This window comes from Notolabrus celidotus, chromosome 8 (assembly GCF_009762535.1).
Source record: "Notolabrus celidotus isolate fNotCel1 chromosome 8, fNotCel1.pri, whole genome shotgun sequence".
Taxonomy (NCBI): Eukaryota; Metazoa; Chordata; class Actinopteri; order Labriformes; family Labridae; genus Notolabrus; species Notolabrus celidotus.
In genome coordinates, this window is record NC_048279.1 from 23622237 (window position 1) to 23640069 (window position 17833).

The 17833-nt window shown below is 39.4% G+C and overlaps 1 protein-coding gene across 2 annotated transcripts in view; it reads right to left on the bottom strand.

Moving 5' to 3' along the window:
- drp2 (dystrophin related protein 2) overlaps positions 1-17833 on the bottom strand; it is a 185029-nt gene that overhangs the window by 127769 nt on the left and 39427 nt on the right. For both annotated transcript variants that reach the window (XR_004632101.1, XM_034689687.1), the window contains exon 2: positions 3644-3822. Coding sequence is in view for 1 of the 2 variants with exons in the window: in XM_034689687.1 (XP_034545578.1) it covers positions 3644-3822 (179 nt within the window). In the remaining variant the exon portion in view is untranslated. The remainder of the gene's footprint in view (positions 1-3643; positions 3823-17833) is intronic.

Consider the following 17833-nt stretch of genomic DNA (forward strand, 5'->3'; position numbering starts at 1 on the left):
ACAGCACATAACACATGACAGGACGACAAGGGAGGAATGAAACCGAGAAAAAGAAAAGAGGGAGGAAGAAAATTCAAATGAAAGAAGAGATAAGAAGATCAAACTGTGACAAGGGAGTAGAATTACAGCATGAGGGAAAGCAGAAAGAGGGGGGAAAGGAAACGTGATGTGGAACATGATGCTCCCAGAAGCCACTGCGGTGGGTCTTTGAGGCTGTGACACAAGCAGGGACATTCAGGGTGGGCAAGCAAACTAAGCTGCCTTGAACATAGATTAGTAGAGAGCTACAGGAACAGTGAGCCAAGTTACAACACAGAGCTACACAGTGGAGCTGCTCCTGTGGTTCATCCAAGGGCTTGAGGAACCTTAGGCACTAATATGATGTTAATATGTTAAGCTAGTTTTAGATTTAGCAAGTAATCATATGCTTGTTAGCACAGAGATTATGGAATCATGGAGCATAGGATACATGGTAACATGCTGGAACCAACAAGGACATGAGGCTGGGAACCTTTAGGAAACATGGTGAGGATTGTGGTTCATGTTATTTTCTTGTTGATTAGCTTTAGTGATGCACTGGTGTGGGTGCTGCCACATTAGCTTAATGTTGTACACACATGGTATGCACAAATTAGGAAACAAGGCTGTGTGGAAGTTTGTAAATTTGCAAGGGACTGCAGTTCTGATTTCCAAATTGATCTTGCAAAATTACTGATGCGTAAACAACTCTACCAAGACATTATTGGGAAGTTTTTGTTGATACTTCTTGACGTTCTGTTTTGTTATGAATTGCCTGGTCTGTTTTGTTCCTTTCTTTCTTAATAATGTGACTTTAGAGCGTTAGTTCTGGCTCAACTTATATGCCACGTGTACAGAGGCCAGTCTTTGAAGCTGGCAGCCATGGATTGACACCAGTTGGGTGTTGTTCCCCACTCCTCCCAGTTTCATCTATCCACTGTCCTCTGTCAAAAAAAGGCATAAAAAAGCCCCCTCAAAAGAACTGAGTGACTTCAATATTTCATTCTTATCAATATTTTGTTAGCTTATACCTTACTCTGTTGTTTCTGTACCTGGTGTATAGTGTTGTATGTCTTCATAAAACATTTGAAGTGCAGTTATTCTATAATGCTTTTTTCATTTGTTAAATCTGGCATTCAAATTTTTCAAAAGTTGGCACATTTGTGTTTATCAAAATAATAAAAAAAACAGACTAAACTTGGAAGTTGTCAATCATCCTCTCTGAGTGTAAAAAAGCAGCCAACGATAAGGGAAGAGGAGAGAGAAAAATCTCTCTTGCTGACAAAGTATCGTAAAAACCCTTCTCAAATGTCCTGGAGCGAGATAACATTTTAACAGGCTGCAACTCAAAAAACCAGATCTCCTCTGTGCAGCAGTTGAGTGGAGGAAATGTTCCCTCGCGCCACACCAGTCGGATGACTGGGTGAGCACTGAACAGCGCTAATTTCCCTTCCAGCCCTGAGCATGAAGCTGGGTCTGCATCCTTTAAATCTCTGCAGCCTCACTCTGCATCTACACCCAGACTACGACTTCTGCCTTTTTCTCTGTCCAACAGCTACCTTTTATGACCTTCTCAGAGCTCTCTCCTTGTTCCCTCTGCTCCCCTCTGTGTTGCTCTGCTCTACAGATGGAGCTGAGGCTCAGTAATTTGGAGTCAGAGATAAGGGCAGACGGAGGATATTACTTGTGGGTAGACAGTGATTGAATTGGCTCCAGAGGGTCAAACACACCTAAATGACAACTCGGCAGAAACCCAAAACCCATAAATTTAAGTCAGAGAAGCCTCAAACAACGGGGCCAGAGACGACGGCTTAATGTAGGCGGAAGCGGTGATGAAATGCACCAAAGCAGAGCTGCTGGGCAGAGCAGGCAGGATAACAAAAGGACATCACGGCTCGCATCTCTCATAGTGATCACTTGTGCCTAATATATGAGTAGATAAGAGACTAAATAGACTCAGCAGGATACCATGTTGGCTGAGACAAAACCAATGAGAAACTATTTATATCTATCTATATTTATTTATATTTATAATTTCCATGCAGGTTTTTATTTTCTGTCCAGACAGGTTTTTGGGGTCAGTAGGACAGATAGTCCAGTGGATCACAAACCCAAACCACTCTTACGCAGCCTGTCCCAGACAGGCTTTTTGTTCTCCCCACTCAATTAAATATGTACCAACACAGATCGTTGTATGTGGGGGGAGGGTGTCTAAGAGCAAACACAAAAAAGCTTCGACCTAACTTTCTAAACCTAACATGAGGCAAAGAGGTGGGCCATCAGGCTCCCTGCTTAAAGCTACACTGTGCCCACCTAACAGTGAAGTCAGCCATGCCCCTAATTATGCAAGACTTGCAACCATAATATCTTAAAAACTGATGAGTTATACAATAAAAGTTCAACCTGTACAGTGTATGCAGATAGAGAAATGAGCCATTCAGACCAAAATCATTTTTTTGTTCTTTGCTTTAAACATGCTTTTGCTGTTTTGTTTTTTTATCTGTGCGTACATGGCTGGAGCCAGCCTCAAGTGGGCAATCAAGGAACTGCAGTTTACAGCACTTCCGTGTTGGCTTCACATTCAAAGCCAGAGGTTGAACCTTGTATGAGATGTAATAGGCCAACCAGAGGAAGGTCATACAGTATAACTTGCTGAAAGGGGTATAATGCTAAAAGGCATAATGCCCCCTACCATAGCAGAAGCAGATATACTTTGTCAATAAATCAATTTTCACTCAGTGCTTGTAAACGAGGACAAGAAAAAGTAGTCAAATTACATCCCCTAACCGAGCTATAACCGTTGCCTTAACTGTGCATGTAAACGTACTGAATGTTCAGCTTCTAAATGCCCTGCTTTGTCTTCCAAATGCACACTAACCATGGGTATGCAGTGGACAGTCTGATAATCTGAGCTTTATTCCTGAATTCTTCAGTCTCAGTTGCTGGAAATTAGGTGGATGAAAGTGAAGGGAACCAAGAAAGAATGCAGGGTAGAAAACCAAAACAATTGGCATGTTGGGTGTTAAAATGGTAAAAGAGCTAAAGGGAAATGCAGAGTCTTTGTTGGCTCTTTTTCAGTATATCTGATTCATTACAAATGTAGAGCTTAGAAAGTGCAGCTTTATACATTTCTGTCCTTGGATTCTGCATGCTTGTCTGCTCATCAGTATTTGTCTCTGGCTTGTTATTCTTTGCACGCAAGGCAAGATTTCATACACAATAATATGCTCAGCATTTCTTTGCCTCACTGAGAGCATTCTTTGAAATGCAGTTGCTGTGTTTGACACAGTTCAGTAGGTGACACCTGGAGCCAGATAGAACTAGTCAATGGGCTTAAAAAACAAAGACACTGCAGCTCTGATCAAACCCCTGGAGATTCCCTTTGAGCCCTCTGGCATCTTGCTGTGTGTGTATGTGTATGTGTGTGTCTGTGTGTTTGAGCATATTGCAAGCCTGGCTGGAGAAAATGCCTCTTTTACATGAAAAATGCACACATGAGCAGCGCCAGAAGTAACAAGCAAGCTAAAAAAAAAAAATCCTCAAACAAGGCCACATAATCTGAAATAGTCTGTGCCTCTCAACCCTTAAAAATTCAACGGATGTAGTCTGCATGTCTGATAGTTACCCAGCGGTGAAGACGTGATTGACGTGGCTGCAGGATCGGAGCCTCCCTGGAATCGGGCCAACGCTTTTGTGGCTGCCCAGCGCTGGTGGAGGGGGAGAAAGGGGGGCTGTGGGAAGGCCGGGATGTGAAGTAACAGCAGCAGCAGCACCAACAGCGATTGGCTCACACTGCAGGCGAATCTACAACACAGGAAACAGGGTCAGAAACTTCTCCCCAGTGAGCTGTAGAAGATTTGATAAGAGGTGGATAAAGGCACACCATTTAACAGCTGTCTTTTTGGAGCTTAATCCTTTATTGGCACTGGGCTAAATGCCAAAGACCCGGTCCTTCCTCAGACTCCCCCCTCTTTCTTACAAGCCCAATGACATTCAGACCCGGGAGCAAAGCAGTAACAGCAGGGGTTTTAAAACGCAGTGACACTGAACATAAAGTAAAGGTTTTGCCCAACCTTTGAGAGAGATAGACAAGAGTAGGGCAGCCAGGCTCTAACTCAGCAAACCTCTGTGACTCTGGCCTGCTTGCTGGCCTGTTTATTATCAGCAGACAGCACACTCTGGCCTGGAATATAGGACTGCTGAGACACTGGGTGCTGGCCGCCAGGGAAGAAACAGGGAGAGAGGTGATGCAGGAGGAATGCCAATGAGTGTCCCCTCTCCTCTCCTCTCCTCTCCCTGAGATTTCAGTCGCTACACTGGCACAACACTTTCCCCTGCAAAGCATCTCTATCCTGGCCTCAGGATTGATAGCAATGTTAGAGCAACAAGAGCTTTTTCTCTGATTCAAAGCTTCAAATCCTGAGTATTAACCAACACTTATAACCGTATTAATCTGCTTGGATATGGCCAAAGCAGGCAGCTTGCACTGAAGATGGAGCACAGACAGCATTGGAAAAGAGGGCTCTTAAAAATTAAGGGAGAGGTCTTTCGAATAAGTTTGTCTGCAAACAGGTTGGCTTAGAGGTATGTCATATTTCCAATAAATCCAGTAGAGGTGCAGTGCAGAGGTTGGCAGGGAAAAGAGCACACTCCCTAACAGTTCAAAACAGATATAAAAGTTTAATGCCATGCTGGCAGCAAGCAGCCAGCAGAAAAGGGAATGAGCTGAACTATTTTCAGAGAAGAAGGTGGCATTCATAATTCACATTACAGTTTTACAACATCTATTCCAAAAAAGTTGGGACACTGGGTGAAATCTTGATAAAAACAGAAGTTTATGGTTTGCAAATCTTTAAATCAAAGCCTATATTTAATTCAAAATTGTGCAAAAACAACAAATCAAATGTTGATATTACAATATAATTGTTTTAAAAAAATATATATGCTCATTTAAAGTTTGATGTCACCAGCATGTTTCAATAAAGTGGTGACTGGGAAAACAAAATGTTGTGTTCAAACAAAGGAGGAAATGTGTGAATATTTATTAAACAAAAGAACAAAAAAAGCTCAAGGTTTAACAAAAATTTACTCTAAAAGTCCAAGAAGTAAAATCAAAAAGAAAACAACCACGTGGAGAAGGAGAAGAAAAACACCAGACGACTTGAGAAAATCTCAGGAAAGACGTAATGATCCAACAAGGGAGGAAACACAACAACTACATGCACACTAAGCAAAAAACAGCAGGTGAAACTGATGTGGTTAATCAAAATGGAGGGAATCACACAAAGCATGAAGTAAAATTAAACCAGACAAAGGGTCCCCTGGCTTGTTACAATTCCACAGTTCAAAAGTGAACATCCATGATGGTATGGGGACTCTTAAGTGCCCATGGCATGAATAGCTTACACATCTGGAAAGGCATCATCAAAGCTGAACAATATATACAGGTTTTAAAGCAACATATGCTGTTATCAAGACGATGCCTTTTCCCTATTCCAGGGAAGACTTTGTATATTTCAGCAAGACAATGCCAAAACACATTTTGATCATGTTAAAACGACATGGCTTTATGGTGGAAATGCAACTATTGCCTGCCTGCAGTCCCCAATTTGTCTCTCATTGTTGCATTTTTGGTTGTGCACCAAATGTTTTCAAAAGGACAACCCAAACTGTTTAGCAGCTGAAATCATATATCAGGCAAGACTGGGACAACATTTAACTTTCAAAACTTCAGAAACTGTCTCTCCTGGGTTCCCAAATGTTTACTGAGTGTTGTTAAAAGAAGAGTGATGCAACGCATGGTAAACATGCCCATCCCAACTGTTTTGAAACATGTTGCTGGCATAAAAATTTAAAATGAGGATGTATTTTTAATAAAAGAAACATTTGAGTATCAACATTTGATATGTTGTCTTTGCACTACTTTATATTAAATAAATGGTTTAAATGATTTGCAAACAACCAAAATCTGTTTTGATCAACATTTCACACACTGTACCAAATTTGTTTAAATTACGTTTCTACTGTACATGAGGAAATAGGTGATTCCTTCATACTTATTGTCTTTATCACTCTGTCTGTAAAACTATTACAGCACATATGGCTGAGATGTAGCCACTCAGGGCTCATCTTGGCGTGACTTTGTGTGTTTACAGTGCTGTGAATGACAGAATATTTCTTTGGTTTAATACCTTCGAAATGCAAACTCTCTGTGTGACATCCCACGAGATGTCAAAGTAAAACCAAAACGAAACCCCGAGGTTATATCAACAACACCTTCAACAGACAGTTTTCATTTTCAAAACAGACAGCCAGAATCCTGCACATCAGATATCTCAGACTCTCCATAAATGACATCTTCATGTTCAGAGCTAATAACAGGATGTAATAAAATGAGGATATTAATATGATCAAAGGGTTTCCATTGATATTCATATTAGTTACAGCAGGACCACCCACAGGGAGGAAACTGCAGGGGAGCAAAGAGAATGATCATGAGCAAAGAAGACAGCCTGGAACAAATTGTAAAAAAGAGACAAACATGAACACAAAAAGTCAGACAAGGTGAGAAACACAATGCTACATGATGCTATGTCAACATTTAACTCAAATGAATCAGTTATATTTTGATACCAACACTGCTGTGACAAGAGATTGATTAAATGAGAAAATATAAACACACAGCTTCATTTGTCAGCCTGTAGAAAGCAGATCCAAAGATGCCAATGAGCTGGATAACAAGACCAATGTCATTTTTTATAGGTAGGTAATTAACATAGATTGATACGGACTGTTCAGCCATAACCACAGTTATGGCAAAAGACAGCCTCTCACTGAATTAGACCAAAGAAAACACCAAAGCTGCAGAGGGCTGTTTCTGTAGGCTCAAGCCATGTTTAAATATATGGCTCCTTTCATTAAATTCTGTTCACTAAAATGTAATAGTTTAAATTGTTACAACTATCCAAATAAGTAATACTGACAATAAATTACAGTACAATTCTGAAAGCCATGTCCTACAAAGTGAAGATGGAAAATAAATTATAGGCTCTGTTCTGACAGCATAAGGTTGCACTAACTAAGATTTGAATGTTGAAAGTTGGTTGAAGACCAGATGAAATCAAGTCTGGACAAGATATTCTTGTCAAAACATCTCTTGAGCAAACACTGAACTGATGTGGAGCACTTCGGTTTCACCGAGTGTGTTGCGTCAGGTAACAAATCCATCTCTTCACCTTTCCAACCAGGAAACATTCTGCAGCAAAAATATTGTGAAAATAGTATTATGAAACCATAAAGGTGTTCAGGCTTTGTTTTGCTGTGAAATGCTTAATGAAATAGATTAGCTATGAAATAGATTAGCTATGAAAAGATCAATTCAAGGTCTCCTTCATCAGGAAAGAAAAGCTGATTGAATGACAGAAAACCAAGATATGTGACAGGACTGAAGTTCTTATATATATAAAGAATTTATTACACAAAACATTCCACTGATGTTTATCATATGTGCTGGGGCCTTCAGCAGCCATTTTCAGTTGTTGTAAACAACCACACAAGGCTGAATATTTCATGTCATTCATAAAATGTTTAACCTATACACAAGTGAGGAGATTTCTTTAGAACATACCGAACCAACATCACTATGAAGCATTTATTCTAGGAGTAAAACATTGGTGCACCTAAAAATAATAATAAACGTGGAAAATAAAGAGTCTTTATGTTTACTTTGGTTTTCAAGTTAAGGTTAGCTATCTAATATATATCCATGTGTCATCTGTATAAGTATTCTGCTTTTTAATATTAAGCTAACAGTCGGTCTCTTTGTAAGGGAATGTGCCTTACTTGCTTTGCACTTGATGATAAAAGAGTCTTGTTTAAGTTATTATGTACTGGAGTATGGACCTGGGTCACCAGTAACATTTGAAATTATGAATGAAGAGTTCAAAAGTTCAGCAGAGCCAGGAGAGGACCCCCAAGCACCTTGGAGTTTTATCAGCAACAGACTAATTAAATGTATAAATTTTGGTAGAGTGCCAGAAAGCTTGTGAGCTCAGAAATCCATAAGCCCACAGCAAGGCTCAACGTTGGTGGTTGGCCCACAGTAGCTGGACAAAACTGTACATCCTTATTATTAGTCTGCTTGTGGGCATCATCAGTGGTTAACATTATCAGGAAACTAAAAGTCTTTTGACAATGTTTATTAACCTCTCATTCAAAATCAAATGCAACAAGGTGTGGATTTTGGATGATTGCATGTATTAAATTAAATCCTATCATCATTTTTTCTGTGAACCTAAAAAATTCATACAGGTCAGGAATCTCATGTACCAGACCTGAACAGACAAAGTAATACAAATAGACCATCAGGCAGAATGGTGGTAGGGTATTAACTGCAGATTTTTTACTCTGTCATAATAAAAATCCCTAACATGATGTTTTACTGAATACCTACACTCCCTTCCTGTTTTTTCCTCACTTCCCTCATGGCCACACACTGACCCTGAGTGTTACACTGCCTCAAAATACAAAACATTTCAAAAGGGATCCAATCTGCACGGGCTTTCATGGAGGACACCAGGTTGTCAAAGCATTGCTCTCCATGGTGGATAAGGGCCACTCATTGCCCTGAGCAATTCTCACACATCCTCCTGACAGCTTCCCCTGCCAGGATAGCAGTTTAGTCATATGGAGCAGAGGCCGCTTGTCAATTTAAATAGGACAGTACACTGAAGAGCACTTCAACCACAATACACAATTCATCATCCACAGTGTTAACCCCCCGCCCCCCCCCGTCCCCCGTCCCCCGTCCCCCGTCCCCCGTCCCCCGTCCCCCCCGTCATGTTCATGCTGGCCCGGTAATGAAGTATTTTGTCACTGGAAATGAGAGTGCACTCATTCAGAAAAGTCTCAGTAATGTTTCAGGGGCATGAAATAGCTTTTGATGAGAGTGGTGCGTTATGGGTTGGATTGACTAAATTGAATCAAACTTATCTGAACAGACTCTAGATTAAAAACAGGTTGTTGGTCAGGGAGAGAGTATCTGAACAGAGACAATCCAGGATACATGAGAAAACTGCAAAATAGAAGAAAAAGACACACTGAAAAGGCTTACAGGCATAGGTTCTCACTACAGATACGTTTTTATTATATATTTACACCCTTCAACTGTCTCACCAACTGACCTATTGTTAGAAAAAGATGTCTCCTTCTGACGATCAATAAAGACATCAGGAGGCATACAGGGAATTGTCATTAGGGATAATTACAGCCGGGTCATATACATAGAGAATGCAATGCAATTAATAATTCAGTCTGTCAGCTCTCCTTCAATACCGTTGAGAAGGAAACCCACAGGTTATTAACATGGAAAGGATGCATTTAACATAGCATGTAAGGAGGAAACACCTTAAACCTTACTTCAGCTTCTAAGAGGCTTAAACTTAGCTTAGCTGTCACACAACTCCAAGTTTAACTGCTTGTCAAAAACACATTCTTCACTTGTTCACTATACCTTTAAAAAAATTGTGCATATAAATAAGATCATCTAATGAGAAAATGAATGAGCTACCCAAGTGAACTAACCAAGGCTTGCTTGGCTAGCTAAGAAACTCCTGTTAGCAAGAAGAGCTACTTAACAGAATCAAAATAAGTTTATTAACTAGCATTGTTGCATTGTTAGAACACTTGCTGAGCTAGCTAACAAAAGTGAGCATGCTGGACTAGACTAATTACTGAGTAAAATTCTTTATGTCAATAAAAATAAGAAAAAATAGTCTGAATAAACTTGAAAAAGGTAGTGTCTTACTTAGCTAACCGACAGAAGTTATGTTAGCTTGCTTCACTTGTGTGGCAGAGATATGTGACATGAATAATTTATCAAACATGCAGATTATTTTTTTTTGTTATTGGACAGCAGTTTGTTATACAGGGCATTAGTATAAAAACAAGAATGATGTTCATTTCCTCCGCAGTCCTCAGTTTTTAAAGATTATTAGAACTAAATACAACCTGGGGTAGACCATATGTTAACACTGGAGTGAGCCAGAAACATTTCAGGGAGAGATAAGTGAGAGAAAAATCACACAAAAAAACAAATAAACATGTAATTAGCTAAGACAAGACAGCATCACTGGGTCCTTGATTGGTATCATCCACAAAATCTGTCTGTAGGGGTTTTACATACTTAGTCCACTTGGTCCAGAGTTTAATAAAGACATCTTTCTGAAGTTGTAAACAGAAAGTAATCCTTTCCATAACATAAATATCATTACTATATTAATCCACTCCTGTATTGTGGGATGTTCAGGAAGCAAACCTAGCTCGATTTCAATCATATTTCATAAAGAACACACAATAGCTTAAGTGGCAAAGCATTAAACCACAAATGTTAGCTTAAACTGCCTTATGGTAGAAAAGGGGACAAAAGAATCATACACTAGGCCTTTTAAATTGAATAAGTACTTATTCTTTCATGTGGAAAATTTACCCCCAAAACATGATACAGAGCCTTTACTTCATTTATAAAACACTGGATAAAGTTTTTGTATATTTTGGGGAACTTTCTCAGTTCAACAGTCAATCTTCTGCCTCTTTAACAAACTGACTCAAAATCATTGCATGTGGGAATTTTGTAAACACAATACAGAAGGTTCATTTTTAAGTTCAACTTTGAGACAGTCAAGTAAAATTGCAGTCTTTGGATTTTATAGTGAATTATACTCAAAGATATATCATCTGGCACACAGTATGTTCATACTATGACTTGTTCAACACAGCAAAGAATGAAAGATAACTCAGATCAGTGAAAAACGCAAAAACAAGAATACTGGGTGGAAAAAATCACGACAAGGCAGAGGGAGAGAAAATGGGAAGTGGAAGTAGTGAATAAAGAATCTGTGATAAAAATGTGACAGATGCATTGGCTGGATATCTTATATTCATGGGAGAGAGGCAGAAAGAGAAAGAGAAGTGCTGAGCTCATCCAAAAACAGATGCAGGGAGATGGCAGCAGTCTTGGTCCAACACTTCCCATTAAGCCAAGGTGTACAGAATAAGAATTGAAAAGCTGGGAGGTCCTGCTGTCATTCTTACTCATTTCAAAAGTATGTCAGCAGTCCCTCAGCCAGTCCCTGCAGTAAGTGCATGGAATACAATCTATATTTACCATTATACAGCAGCAGCTCTGTGTCCCAAAGCACAGACCAACTAAAGTATTTTCTAAACATTGAACGAGACAAAGCAGCAGTGTTTGAGAGTTACAGCACAAAAGGCAAGATGATTCACCCACCACGAACAATAAAAACTGAGCAGCTGAGTTGACCTTTACGTCTGTTGTGGGGTTATTTCTCTGTAATTTGGTTCTTAAGATAACATTATTGTCACTTAGCGCTGTGATTCTGTTCTGCTGAGCATGCCTTAATAGTGCCAAAGTGCTGGTTTGTCTTGCAGCTGGTGGCCTGTGAACATTATTGTTTTTCTAATGTACTTTTTTGGTTCAATTGAGTAGCATTCAGTAACAATATTCATCCCCTACAGGACCATTAAGGAGAACATAGAGGACAACATAGGCACACAAATCTTGATTAAAATGAAGAAAAACACTGCACAGATACAGAGTATGAAGTCACACTTCAATATTTAACAATACGCCATTCGGTCCACACACTTTTATGTAATTTGAGTGGGTTGTTTGTCATGTTTTGGACCATAAGCTACTTTGATTAGGAATACACTACTACTAGTAGTTTTACAAGTATCGGTTGTTGGTATGCGTGTCTGAAAAACAGTGTCTGCGCCATGGATGTTTCCAGCCTTTAAATCGCAATACTTGCAGCTCTGTTGTAAAGAATCTGTCAGCATGCTAACCGTTACCTAGCAAGCTCTTGGATGCTTACTCTTTCCATTATAAGGTGAACTGACAACAAAACAAGGTTTGTTTGCCAAAAGTTTTAACTTTTGACCTTTATCCTAACAGAGTAGCCACAGCAAATGTTAGTGTGTACATAATATAGAAACTGAGATTCTCCCATTAAGAAAAAAACTCAGTGAAAATAATCGTTCAGAAGTATTTAGACACTTAGTTCAAAAGTAGACAATTATTGGGGTTTTATTACATTTTACTAGACTGTTTAAGAGCCGCAGCTCATGTTTTGATTGATATCAACACACCAAAACAGCAGTGTGACCACCTGATTAAATATATATATATATATATATATATATATATATATATATATATACTGTATATATTTATTCAACAGTAAGTAGCACGCAAATACAGTACAGGCTGAGATATTCTTTCTGAATTTTTCACTCTTTGAACATATTCATTTACCAAGAGTAACTCAATATTGGGTCAGGTACAAAGAGAAAATAAAGACGAGGGTTAAATATGAATATTACAATAGTGATAAATATATTACTCGCTATAAATATTGTAATCTATAAATAAATAAAAATAATAATACATATTAATAACAAATATACATATAGTTCATATCCTGGAAAGTGGGGTAGTGAAAGGAGTGGGAGAAGGGAAAACAATTAAAACCATGTTTTTGAATATAAATAGACAAAAAGGCTGTAAAATGCTACTATACAGACAAATAACTGCTCATACATGCAAATTATCATACATAATAATAAACAATAAGTCTATTGACTCTGAATGTTTGATGGCTCCATTAGCCGGTTCAACATCAACTGCACAAAAAGGTTATCCACAGACTACAATAAACTTTAGAGTCAGCAGCAGACTGTTCGCAACAGAAAAAACTTGTTGCTGTCAACAATAACACAGATAAGCAGAGCTGCCCTGGGTCTAGTCTTATGATTGGTTGGATCAATTATTTGCATTATTTTCATTGTAAATGTTGCAGCACAACAAATCTAAAGCTTGAACTTAATCTCAGGAAAGTTAACTGAAAAAACAAAATGTTACGATATTTGGATACAAAGTAGTTAGTTAGATGGCAAATAAAATCCTGAGTCAGTCAAGGCTGTAAAGGCTTTGTACTTCCAGTGGCTTCTAGGGCCCTGTCCAAAGCAAAGTCAAATCTAATATGAGATCTTATTTATGTCTGATCAAATGACAAAAATCAGCACTTATCAAGATCAAAAGGAGATTTGGTACGTTATCTGACTTGTCCTATTTGTGACTCCTGAGAAATAAACACAGTTCACTCTCACAGCGAGTGAGCCCAGTGTGAGTTCTCTAATATTTCTCACAGTTGTCTCATTCTTAGATCTCAGCTGGAGGAAAACTGAGACTTGTGCAAGATCTGAGATTTATCTCAATATGAAAGGTTAGACTCCCACTCTTTGTTCTTACTATTGCCTTACAGATGCTCATTCCTAGATCTCAGCTGAGAGAAAAATGAGACCAGTATGAGTTCTCAAATGTGTCTGCTTATGAAGGTTCAGTCTCACACAGGGTGAGTTTAAATTTGTCTACCAGATTCTCATTCCAAGATCTCTGATAAAAGAAAGATTAGAAAAGTTCAAGCTCTTCAGTGTGTCTCAATATGATCTCAGCTATAGATATCACAGAAGTTATGTCTCAGGAAAATCTTATATCATAAAAGCACCAAGTTATGATGAAAAGAATATGAATATTAATTAATGTGACATACAAGATTCTTGAGTTTGACAGTTGAGTAACTCATCTGTTTAGGCTGCCTTCGGCTCTGCTTGAGAAAGACTGTACGAAACATTTAAACATTAATCAGTATTCCTCTTTAACATCTATTTATGGCAACATTTTGACGTCATGTTAGCTTTGAAGCCTGTAGCCGACTGGTAGGCTGCTCCATATATATAAGATCACAGGCTCAAATCAAACAAGTATCCCAGCTACAAGAAACTTCAAAGATGGACTTAAGTTAAACAAATAGAATAGTCCCTGCAGACTAAAGTGAGGCAAACAAGACAAACATGAGAGTCCTAAATTACTGCTTAAATTCTTTTCAATTCAATCTTTAGAAGCCTGGTCTCTTTTTGCTCTCCATTATTGCTCCTGAAGGTCCCTTAGGAGCAATACAGCTCTATTTCTCAATTTTGTCTCAAAAGATCAAGATGAGCAACAAATAAGCAGAAGATTTTTTGCTTTGGATGGTTCCGGGTTTAGAAATTCTGGTCAACTGGGGTGTAAAAAAAAAGTCTTTCCAGCACCAGCAGCTCCAATGAATTTTTTAAGTCATAAAATTGTACAAAACTGTACAACTCAGCCATGTAGGAGAAGTGCAGAGGATTCAGCAAAACCCCAAAACACCTCAGAATAGTCTTCTCTACAAGACATCTGACCAGAAACCAAGTTCGAGTATAAAATGGAAAATCCTGAACTGCCACATTTCCAACAAACATGATGTAGCACCTAAACATACGCAGTAGATATCTACAGATCTTCCTCGAGAGGCTCATCTGTTACCTTCACCTTTCTTGTCAACAGGAGAGTGTGTGCTAAGAGTTGAATAAATATATTCCCGCCCCGGTGTAACAGCTTGGTGCCCAGCAGTGGAAAAGAGCCAAACAGAGTGACCGTCTCTGAGCCTGTCCTCTCCGTTCCTGTGTCCTTGCTGCCACCTTGCCCTCACATTCCTGTCACTCCATTATTCATGTAAAGCATGGGCAAGACTTGACCAAAAGTGAAAAGACAAGACAGTCTCAGAGTTTCTTTGTGGCTTACAGCCGCAGTGGGGGGCTTGCCTTGGGAGTCCTGAGGCTGATGAAAAACTGCTGGATGATGCACTCACTTGAGCATGGATGGCTGCAGATTGAATGAGAATCCTGACCCTTGCAGTGTCAGTGTTAAGCCTTGTGCGTTAAGCTACAGGATCCTCAGCAGAAAGTTTAAAGCAGCTGTGACGCACTGAATGTTTAAATGCAAAAACATGCTCCGTGCAGAGTATTAATGAAAGGATTATGTGAGCAGACATGACCACCCACCTGCAGCTCCTGTGAGCTGGTAATGTTGCTGTGCTCTGATGCTTGGTTTTACACTTTGAAAAGTATCTTTGCCAAGTTTCTAAATTAACCGCAACTGCAGTTTCACCCTCAAAACTTGTGAGAGGATTTTTCAGCTGAGAAAGAAACCGACTGAAGTTAATATCATGTCCTTTAGATGACCTACAGGAGCAAACAAGATCATCAGAGTGTGGTTATATATGGAGTTATCTTAAATTGCTGTTACCCCTATCATGAGGTAGTGGAGTGGAGTGTATTTGTATAGTACTCATTAAAACCAGCATTATAAAACAAAGGATGTCTAAAAATACAATAAATAAACTCTGATAAATACAATTTAAATTTAGAGAAAGTATAAAGAAAACATCTCAATATTCACTTAATATAGTGTTAAAGTAATTCAAAAGAAGATACTGAGGTAGTAAGTTCATTCAAGCTTCATTTTATGTCCATGTTTGAGGCTAGCAGATAATTCCTCTCCTCAAGAAGAGGGCTTAATTGAGCTTGAATTTTTCAGCAAAAATCCTCTGAGCAAAAACCTGAAATCCTAAATGTTGCATGACTGCCAACCATGGTAGAATTATACTTCTGTATTTGTGTGCAGGATTACAGTATTGCAGCACAGCTTGTAATTTTTCTCGTGTGCTGTTACTGCTTGAGTTGTCGACCCAACCCCACACGCCTCTGGGAATACGTCGCCCGGACTCTGCTGCAATACTTTTCTTGAACTTTGAACAATTTCACTTTCCAAATGGGAGGACATTATATGCTGCCCATGCCTCCAGTCAGACGTGACATTTTCTGCCCCTGAGTGTCTGGCGACTGAGGCTCTCTGGAGGGTTAAGTGTTGAGATTACTTGCAGGCCATCTTCTCTGGTAATGAACCCTGTCTGGGGTACCAGGATGTAGCTGAAGGGGCACAGCGGCCATTGGAAGCTTCCCCCTGATTATTGCTTGCCTTAAATTGCCTTTTTTTTCACTTGGAGATGCAAACCACAAAACTTTACAGCTCCTTATGAATAATTATGATGCCACCTTGCGTTATTGCACCCGCCACTAGCCAGTCTTCGGCATCATCACCAATAAATATGACCATTAAATCTGTTTTCAGCCACATTAACAGTGCCTCTGATACGCAGCAATTGAATAACAATTTAAGTGGGCAACAGAGGTACAGTTTATCAGTGTGCCATGCTTGTTGTGTACGTTGACTCTACGCCCTTTGTCACAGCTTCTGTTAAATCTAACTTATGGATTTTCTCTCAGAGTTTTCCTGTGAGCTGTGTACGATCTGCCTCTCCTTGTAAGCTTCTGGAAGATGTTGCCCTGAGGCTCTGTTGTGGTATCAGCTCACCCCGCCTACATCCCTCCATTAAACATCAGTAAAACCATTTTAAGCTCTTATTTTCTGTCTTGTCTGTACATGGATGTCCTCAATTTTCGCCTCTGTTGAGCTGAAAAAGGTTCAAAGAGGTGAGCTCTAACAATGTACGACACTGTAAGGGCAATATTCATAGCTATAGTGTAAAAGCTATTATATGTAGGTGCATTTTTTATGAAGCTCCCATAGAACTGTGCAGTGTTTAATCAATGGGAAGGTGTCCGTTTTAAGAGGAGGTCATTGGCTTTGTGTGGGGTTGCCTTTCAATCCTCCTTGAGGGGTCATCCAGGTCTATTACCTAAAAGGTCAGCAGCACGATGAAACCCTGATGATCCCACTCACAAACTGGAGGAGGTCTCCTTTCTCTGCACCCCCCTATCTGGTCTGATAATCACCCACTGTGCTGCTGTAATGGGCTTTCTGTTGACTCTGGTAGATTGGTATCTATCTCTGGTTGATGGGTTACAACATGCTACACGGCCATATTGACCTGAGTGGATGAGGTTAATACTGTTTCTTTTCTGACTCAGGGGCAGATGGACCAAGAAAAAGAGTCATAAAGCAATGTACCCAGTGTAAGATATTTCTGCCATACATAAGGAAAACTTTATATTACTTCTACTAAATGCCCAAGAATAGTAATTTTCCAAATGACATCACTATGAGCCTGTGGAAAAAGCAATGTGCTGCATTAAGAATTGTAAAGCTACATCATGGCTGTTTACTACCAATGTCCAAGGGCGAATGAAGCAAGGAGACATATGAGACAAATCTGCCTCAGTACTAAAGAGGATTAAGTTGTCCCCAACAAGAGGCCAATACAAACAAAAGAGTGTTGCATGCAAGAGTATTGCATGAATCACCTTTGCTGTTTTTAAGCAGGGTGTTGCTGATTAGCCTTCTCCACAGGCTAAGTAAAAACACAACCTTTTTTCCCTCAGCGCATCTATTTGGGAGAATTCAAGCTAGACTAAACAATATGATTTATATTAGCAATGGTTCAGATCACAATGTGTTGTGTCAGTGGTGGCATTCATTATGCTAAACCCACAGGAAACCAGTCATTTGTTCTACAGTATCAATCTGCCAGGCCTGGTGCATCTAAATCAGACAATATGGTACATTACAATTTGGGACTGTGACGCAGCTTTAACTGAGATATGTACAAATAACATGTCAAACCTGTGGCATGTTCAGTTTTCATGCAGGGCACAGGGGACGATAATTGATCTGGCCAAAACAGAGTCTTTCATTGCTTAAAACTACGATATTTGATTTCCTATATCAACAATCTTTCTCTATTTTAACAATTCGCAACTTCCATCCATCTTTCAACTTTCTTTGTTTTGTCCAAGGTCAGGTTGTGATGGCAGCAGCATGAGCAAGTTGAAACAGACATCCCTCTTCCTAGCATTTCTTTCTAAGAACCCAATATTCCCACAGTACCTCCCATAAGACTCCCAAGGAATATGA